This window comes from Anarhichas minor, unplaced genomic scaffold (assembly GCF_050575085.1).
Source record: "Anarhichas minor isolate MPS153535 unplaced genomic scaffold, ASM5057508v1 ptg000095l, whole genome shotgun sequence".
Lineage (NCBI taxonomy): Eukaryota > Metazoa > Chordata > Actinopteri > Perciformes > Anarhichadidae > Anarhichas > Anarhichas minor.
Window position 1 is genome coordinate 970,001 of NW_027466541.1, and position 9,257 is coordinate 979,257.

At 39.3% G+C, this 9,257-nt stretch overlaps 1 protein-coding gene across 1 annotated transcript in view; it reads right to left on the bottom strand.

Moving 5' to 3' along the window:
• Window positions 1-8,607, bottom strand: part of grin1b (glutamate receptor, ionotropic, N-methyl D-aspartate 1b) — a 64,718-nt gene extending 56,111 nt beyond the window's left edge. The window contains exons 1-3 of the mRNA XM_076082492.1: window positions 8,455-8,607; window positions 5,586-5,842; window positions 503-637 (exon numbers count right to left, since the gene is read on the bottom strand). Of these exons, the coding sequence (XP_075938607.1) occupies window positions 503-637; window positions 5,586-5,842; window position 8,455 (393 nt within the window). The 5' untranslated portion in view covers window positions 8,456-8,607. The remainder of the gene's footprint in view (window positions 1-502; window positions 638-5,585; window positions 5,843-8,454) is intronic.
• Window positions 8,608-9,257: the final 650 nt, after the last annotated feature.

Sequence of the window (9,257 nt, forward strand, 5' to 3'; positions counted from 1 at the left end):
TGTTCAACAATAAACAAAATAAATAAGCACAAAGAACAGAATACAGAAAATAGTGAGATATGATAGAATATTCTTTCAAATGAGTCCAGACTGTAAATATGTTTAAGAGGAAGATGATGTTATTGTCACTACATCTCATGTTCAGACTCAAACCAGCAACCTTTGAGGCCGTTACACACCGGGGGAATTCATTCATATGTCCATAGATTGTTTCCAGATTTTTGCTGCTTTTACCTGCTTCAACTATTTGTTTTACTGGCTCTTGAGTGTCACTCTAGATCTGAACAATGCTTCTTTACTTGAATCTGTTTCACTGATGGAGGAGTTTGCTTTCCAGGGTCAGTGTTTGGTGGTCAATAAAGAATGTGAGAGGACCCGGGATAAAGCCCTGAGGAACACCACCATGTAGAAACCCTTCACCGGAAAGCACCATGAAGGTGTGAAACCTTCTCACCATTTCACAGGTGTTCCTGTGACGCTGTAGAAACAGGGGTCAGGTTACCTTGTCAGAGTAGATGGACATCCGTGTCGTCAGACCGACCACGGGGATCCGATAGAAACCGGCGGTGTAGGAGACGGGTGTCGGAGTCAGGTGGTCGTTGGACTGAGGAGGGTGGCTGACCAGAATCGCATACACCTGCAAAGGAAGATTGATTTTAGTTATATTGTTATATAATTGTTAGTGCTGGGCAAGTTAACACGTTAATGTCGCGTTAACGCATTCGTTAATTAATGCCGACAATTATTTTATCGCGCGTCAACAGTTTTTTTTAAATTATTAAGCAGACATTTTTAACACAAGTACCGGCAGCGAGCGGTGAACAGCTGTTTGTGTGGCGTCTCTTCCTTCTCTTCCTGCTGCTGCTGGCCCTGTATATTTAAATTGCATCTCTTACACATATGAAGATAAAGTTATGAACACCAGCTGAATATCTATTATCAGAATCATTATAACTGTGTTATAACTGCTACTGTGTAAAGGGAATACTGCTGCTAACAACAACCTGGGCCCAGTTCCTCGTACGTGGTTCAGCTAAGTCGATCAAATGTCCTATTAGCAGCTTAAATTAACGAGATGATTGATGTCAGGCTATCTGGTTTCTCCAAGGCTGATCCTCTCAAACAGTCTCGTTAATTGGAACCAGACGATCAGGATCAGGATAATTGCGCGTGCCCGTCCTACTTCAAAAGGGGGAAGCGTCGATCACCGAAACCATGATTTTCTAACAGTACAATGTTAAATAAAGTCAAAGAAAGAGCCTCTTTTTACTCCGCTGACGAGCAGGAGATGATCATGAACGCATATGAGGAATTCAAGACCATAATCACGGCTAAATCTAACACCTCCACCGCTGTGAGGGCTAGACAAGAAGCACGCAGAATATCACAGACAAGTTAAATGCGTAAGTGTTGTAAATGTATCGGCTCATTTTAATGCCTCATCACCCCAATCAATCAGATGGTATGTCTTTAAATGTGACTGCTGGCAGTAGGCTTCATGAATGCATCATCCAATGAGATCTATAGCGACAATAATGATCTCAACTCTTTCAGAATAAGATAAAAACAAGCCCAAAGAGGATCTAACTGATACTCATTAATATGAGGATATATGTACTGTATGCGCTCATGTATCATGTACTATATATGTGTATATACATGTATGTGTAGATTACCATATAGAACTAGCAGTTTGAATCTGTGTGTGTGAATCTGTGTGTGTGAGTCTGTGTGTGGGCGGATCAGTGTGTGTGTGTGTGTGTTATTCATCATCAGACATTCAATCAACTGAAGCAGTGAAGATAAATAGTGTGATTCTCTCTATTCTTATCATGAGTCCACCTTCATCATGTTCTACAGTAATGACATGCTGGTGTACTAATAACACTGTCATATCATTATGAGTGCTTTAACCCTCATGTATGCAACGCAGCCATCAAGAGGACATGAGAGCAAGTAAACACTAACACACACACATTACTCAGAATGCTGAGTCAGTACAATATGTGCCATGGTGATGTAATGAATACATCCATAACTTTATTAAGCGCCAAATAAACTTCACCAACAGCACGGCATGCAGCGGCTTTCCCCATGTTCTCCGCATCGCCGACACTGTACAACAATGTACCACTCGCAGAACAGCTCAAGGCTGCATCCAGTGTGTGAGAGTCAATGCTCGGCTGCAGCGTGTGGTGTTCAATGTATGCTCCAGAAGGTCTGTAAATAAATGATTCCTTGTGGGCAGAATGGATAGCGCTCGTATAGGAAGTCATCATGATGTGATGACGGATCTTGGCGATGTGGAAGAACTCTCTCCCTATAAAACGCTAATCTAACTAATATCCTCCTTCATCAGTGGATCTCTGAGGAAGGGAGCTGTACATTAATGCAATAGAGGCTTCTTAGTTTGCTCAGCTGGTTTTAATGGATCACCGTGTGTCTCACTTTACATGCATTTCCGGAACTCCCGTATAACCCCCAGTAGATGCACAAGCGCATTAGACTACCGTATATGACAGGAGCTGCCATGTTTTCCGGGGGAGTGGCAGCTTATCCAGCTACCTTCAGTTAGCGCTGGAGCAGGTTCAAGCTTATGGATGTGTTGCCATGGTGATTTTGCCAAACTTGCTTCGTGGAACCGAAAAGCCTGATCTACGTCATCTTATCCTGAAAAGTATCCGGCTAACTCAGTTAGCCACGTACGAGGAACGGGGCCCTGGTGTGTTTAAAGTGTTTACAAACCAAATGTTATTGACCTTTTGTTCATATAGCACTACTTTCAAAATAAAAGTGCACAATACACTACTTTTGAATTCATTATTGAACTTAATTAATTATTGAACAATGCGATTAATCGCATGATTTTTTGCGATTAATCGCAATTAATTAAAAAATTGTAATCGTTGCCCAGCACTAATAAGTATATATAATATAATATATATAATAATTATATAGTAGTGGAACAAGAGCGGAACAAATAATATTAACATAAGTACAAATTAGACTTTTGTCATTTATCTAATGTCATTTATCTTCTTTACAGATTAAGATTTTTTAACAAAAAACATTTGAATTTAGAAAAGTTCAGCTGAAACCATTAGTAAATCAATTAATTAATTAATGTAAAAATATTTTTATAGTTGGAATGTATCATTACTAATGTTAATAATGTGAATGTATCATTAATAATATTAATAATGTGAATGTATCATTAATACTGTTAATAATGTTAATATATCATTACTAATGTTAATAATGTGAATGTATCATTAATAATGTTAATAATGTGAATGTATCATTAATACTGTTAATAATGTTAATATATCATTAATAATGTGAATGTATCATTAATAATGTTAATACTGTTAATGTATCATTAATAATGTTAATAATGTTAATATATCATTAATAATGTTAATAATGTTAATGTATCATTAATAATGTTAATATTGTGAATGTATCATTAATAATGTTAATAATGTTAATGTATCATTAATACTGTTAATGTATCATTAATAATGTTAATACTGTTAATGTATCATTAATACTGTTAATGTATCATTAATAATGTTAATACTGTTAATGCATCATTAATACTGTTAATGTATCATTAATAATGATAATGTATCATTAATAATGTTAATAATGTTAATGTATCATTAATAATGTTAATGTATCATTAATAATGTTAATAATGTTAATGTATCATTAATAATGTTAATGTATCATTAATACTGTAAATGTAGCATTAATAATGTTAATGTATCATTAATAATGTTAATAATGTGAATGTATCATTAATACTGTGAATGTATCATTAATAATGTTAATATTGTTAATGTATCATTAATAATATTAATGTATCATTAATAATGTTAATAATGTTAATGTATCATTAATAATGTTAATGTATCATTAATAATGTTAATAATGTTAATGTATCATTAATACTGTGAATGTATCATTAATAATGTTAATAATGTGAATGTATCATTAATAATGTAAATAATGTTAATGTATCATTAATACTGTGAATGTATCATTAATAATGTTAATAATGTGAATGTAGCATTAATAATGTTAATGTATCATTAATAATGTTAATAATGTGAATGTAGCATTAATAATATTAATGTATCATTAATAATGTTAATAATGTTAATGTATCATTAATACTGTGAATGTATCATTAATAATGTTAATACTGTTAATGTATCATTAATAATGTTAATATTGTGAATGTATCATTAATAATGTTAATAATGTTAATGTATCATTAATAATGTTAATGTATCATTAATAATGTTAATACTGTGAATGTATCAGTAATAAACAAACATTGTGAAAAGTGTCACTTTGGGTAATTCTGATTTCATTTCTCACTATTTTTACAAACCAAACAATAAATCGATTAATAAAGAAAATAATCTGCAGATTATAGTTCAAATGATCTTTTATTACTTTGTGGAATTAGTATGTTATGATTTGAAGTACCAGAATAAAACTGTGAAATAATTTCTACATCACATGTTGGGAAACAGTCTGTGTGTGTGTGTGTGTGTGTGTGTGTGTGTGTGTGTGTGTGTGTGTGTGTGTGTGTGTGTGTGTGTGTGAGTCTATAATCCCTCCTCTGGGAGGATGGAGGGATTATACAGTATCTCAGTTTCTGCAGAGAGAGGATGTTAAACGGACGTCCATTCTGTCTCTCTCTCTCTCTCTCTGTCTCTCTCTCTCTCTGTCTTCATGTCTGTCTCCATGTCTGTCTTTCTGTCTCTCTCTGACAACCAGTCTCTCTCTCTCTCTCTCTCTCTCTCTCTCTCTCTCTGACTCCCTCATTCTGTCTGTCTGACTGTCTCTCTCTCTAGAACAAAGTGTCTGTCTGGTCCTTGGCCTAATTTCTTCAACAAAGGAAAAACGTTCCTGAATGATGTTGAATGAGAAAATCTTTCTGTTTCTGTATTTGTTAATAATATTTCTGTTTGATTGTTGTTATGAAATGAAGACATCCTGACTGGTTTCAGGAAGACATCCTGACTGGTTTCACAAAGACATCCTGACTGGTTTCACAAAGACATCCTGACATCCTGACTGGTTTCATGAAGACATCCTGACTGGTTTCATGAAGACATCCTGACTGGTTTCATAAAGACATCCTGACTGGTTTCATAAAGACATCCTGACTGGTTTCATGAAGACATCCTGACTGGTTTCATGAAGACATCCTGACTGGTTTCATGAAGACATCCTGACTGGTTTCATAAAGACATCCTGACTGGTTTCATAAAGACATCCTGACTGGTTTCAGGAAGACATCCTGACTGGTTTCATGAAGACATCCTGACTGGTTTCATGACGACATCGTGACTGGTTTCATGAAGACATCGTGACTGGTTTCATGAAGACATCCTGACTGGTTTCATAAAGACATCCTGACTGGTTTCATGAAGACATCCTGACTGGTTTCATGAAGACATCCTGTGACAGGACGAGTCATGTGACAGGACGGGTCATGTGACAGGACGAGTCATGTGACAGGACGGGTCATGTGACAGGACGAGTCATGTGACAGGAGCAGGTCTCACCTGGTTGGAGATGAGGTCCTCACAGACGGACAGGGCCATCTGGATGGCGTTGGGTTTGTGGGTGACGGAGATGGCGTTCATCTTGAACTTGTCCTTCCCGTACAGAGTGTTGGCCTGGGTCACCGCCTCCTTGAACACCTGCTCGTAGCGTTTCTGACTCAGCACGGCGCCGATGTTCACCGGCCGAGGCTCACAGCCGCCGCGAGCGACGGAGCAGCACTGCAGCACGGCGAGGAGGAGCACGCTGCGAAGCTCCACTGAGGAAGAGAGGAAGATCAGAATAGACTCCAGTGCTCTGAGCTAAATGCTAACATTAGCATAGAAGGTATGACGTTCACCAACATGAGCTAATGCTCAGTAAACACAGCTGAGGCTCATGGGAAGTCTTTGATGATGAAAGTATTAACACATTAACGTGTTGATGAACCACATCGTAGTTCAGTCGTGATGCTAACGTGACTAAAAACATGGAGGAGAAACAACAACACGTGACACAAACAGACCAAAATACAGAATCAACACACAACAGACACGATGTTAGAGCCATGGGTCAAAAATAAATCAATAAAAACAACAACGGACATGTAAATGTTTCAATCATATTCTTTAAGATGTGGACATTTCTCGTAGGTTTGTGGACGTTATGTTCGCCGTTTTGTCCGTCGCCATCTTTTTTATCAACCAGTGAACAGGAAGTGACCATATCTGGACTGAGGAGGAGTGACGTAGAGACGCCGTATAGTCTCTGGTAGAGACCTGTCAATCACCGTGTAGCCCCGCCCTAAAGCATCCCCTGCTTTATGGTCTGTTTGACTCTAAATGGACCATAATGTACTAAATGAACATCATGCTGTATTGAAGAAGACTTGAAACTAGAGATTGAGACCATAAACTCATGTTTACAATGTTTACTGAGGTAATAAATCAAGAGAGTAGAGTCATTTTCTCATAGACTTCTATACAACCAGAGGAGTCGCCCCCTGGTGGACACTAGAGAGAATGCAGGTTTAATGCTGTGTTCACACCAAACACGGCGCGAATTATTCGCGCGAGTAGGTTACATACAAAGTCTATGCACAGACGCGATGAGACTGGCGCGGCGCCATTGACGCAAATTTGCGTCAAACGCCAAATCGCCCCAAACGCGTGAGTTAAAATTTTTGAACTTCGCCGAAATATTCGTGTTACGCCCCGGCGTGATAGCCTATCAGCGTTGAGTTGCTCCCCCTGTCATCACTGACTTCCTGCCGTTGTTGAATCAGGAAATAAATCCTGTAGCCGTCTGTGTTCACCCAGAGCTCTACGATCCCTCATATCAATAGAGACCGGACCAAACTATGTGTCTACATGTGTGTGTGTAAACCATATGGTACAAACAATGAATAGACGCTGCCGTATTTACATCTAGATGACGTTAGTCTGAGTGTTAGTGGAGCTGCTACAATGTTAGCTTAGCCTAGCACCGATCCATCCGCTCCATTGAGAAGACAAGTAGCCTACAAATCGGCATCATTACGTAGTTATTTCTGAGTCCCTTTTTGTCGGTTTATTGCCGTTAAATCACAACCAGATCAGTTTATGTTGTGTTCATACAGCTGTAGTAAACAGCGACCTGTGGCTCACTAGACACAGTGAATACAGCTCGATAAAATCCACGGAGCTCCTCTGGACAATGTTATGAACCAGACATGACGGCGTTTAGTTTCCCGGGATATCTGTGACTTCCACAACACGTACTGAGCAGAAATAGAGGTTATTTGTTCCATGATTAATGGCGGACAGTTAAACGGCTTTCAGGGCGATAAGCCACGCCCCCTCTCCGGCGCGTCCAGCGCGATTCGCGACTGATTCGCGCCACGTTTGGTGTGAACACGGCATAACGCTTGAAGCTTTGACTTCACTTAGTATGTTGCGACTCGTTATGGTCCATTTAGAGTCAAACAGACCATAAAGCAGAGGATGCTTTAGGGCGGGGCTACACACTGATTGACAGGTCTCTACCAGAGACGTATACGGCGTCTCTACGTCACTCCTCCTGAGTCCAGATATGGTCACTTCCTGTTCACTGGTTGCAAAAAAACAAGATGGCGACGGACAAAACGTCGAACTAAAGGCTTCAAAACGTCTCCAACCAATGAGAGACGTCCCCATGATGACGTCCACTTCTTATATAAACTGGACAGTGACACACAGCTAACAAGCTACGATAGCTTCCTCCATTTTGGACTCGCCGTCCAATCAGAAGACAGCAAACCACCAAAGTGGAACATTAAAAACATTCATCATGTAAACTTAACCTCAAACCAACAGATGTCAAAGTGAAGCCACGCCCACCTGTCGTTTGATTGGTTCTTAAACAAACTCCAACTGTGACAATAAACTCCTTATTGTGACTTTAATCTTTGTTTCTTTAGGAAGTCCAAAAACTCAGGTCTGAGTTCTGATTTTGATATTTTCATTTCTCACAGTTTTACATTTTTTGTTTTCATGTATTTTAATCTTCTTTGAGTGACGATTATATAACAGAATATTTCATCTGAGTTATAATCCACAAAGAGCAGAAGAAGAACACAGAGGATGATGCGCATTAAGAGAACAACAACAACAACAACAACAACAACAACAACAACAACAACAACAACATGATTCTATTTTATATTCATTTATATATTTAGTTTCTGTTTATACACATAAACGTGACGGTGTCTGTTTTAATGAGGTGATGGTGAGGGCTGTCCTAAATGAATTATTATAAATAAAATAATGAATATAATAATAAAGATAATTATAATAATAATAATGATAAATATATGTAATATTATAATAATACTAATGATAATAATGATGAATATGATGAAGTCAGACTCACTCTTCTCTCTGCGGACTCTTTAATTAAACCCTCTCTGGTTCAGGTCTCCGTCTGTCTCCTGTTGATTTCACTGTCTGTGATGGATTGATTTTACCGGGGATTCCTCCCGGTGCTCCCGGTAGACCAGAGCCCGTCACATGTCCTCTCTCCGGTTCTGCTTCTCTTCTGTTCTCTTTGTTTTATTAGTGAATAAAATGACGTCGTGCTCCTCTTCCTCACCGTGTCCCCGGAGGACCGAGCACTGATTTCTTCTCCTGTGGTGATGAAATGTTTATTCTCATCTGAAACGTGACATTGTTGATTCCGTCTCGCGACTCGTCCTGTTGATTCACGCGCAGCTTCATTCAGCAGAAAGAAATCATCAATAAATATGATTTTTATTTCCCTGCTTCATTAATTCATCGCTTCTGATTTTTAAAGCTCGTGTCCGCTGCTCGGGTTTCTCTCCTTTTCACGCTCGTGGACTTCCAGTTGACCTGAAGCTCGCGAGCCCGCAGGTCCGTCCTTGGAACCTGACGCTCGCTCCCGCGCGCTCTCAGCCCGGAGGAGAGGAGGCGCGCGCGGCCGCATAGAGCGTGTGCACGCGCTTCTTCTCCGGTGTCGGTTGAATTAATCAAGTGAGGCAAGGAAGTTGGCTTGCATCCAGGTTTTTATATCTGTGAGGCAGTTGGTGATGGTGGAGTGGATGGTGGGGGTGATGGATTTGGTGGAGATGTAGAGTGGGTGTCGTCAGCATAGCAGTGGAAGTGGAGACCATGGTGGCGTATGATGTCGCCAAGGGGGAGCAGGTAGAGGATGAAGAG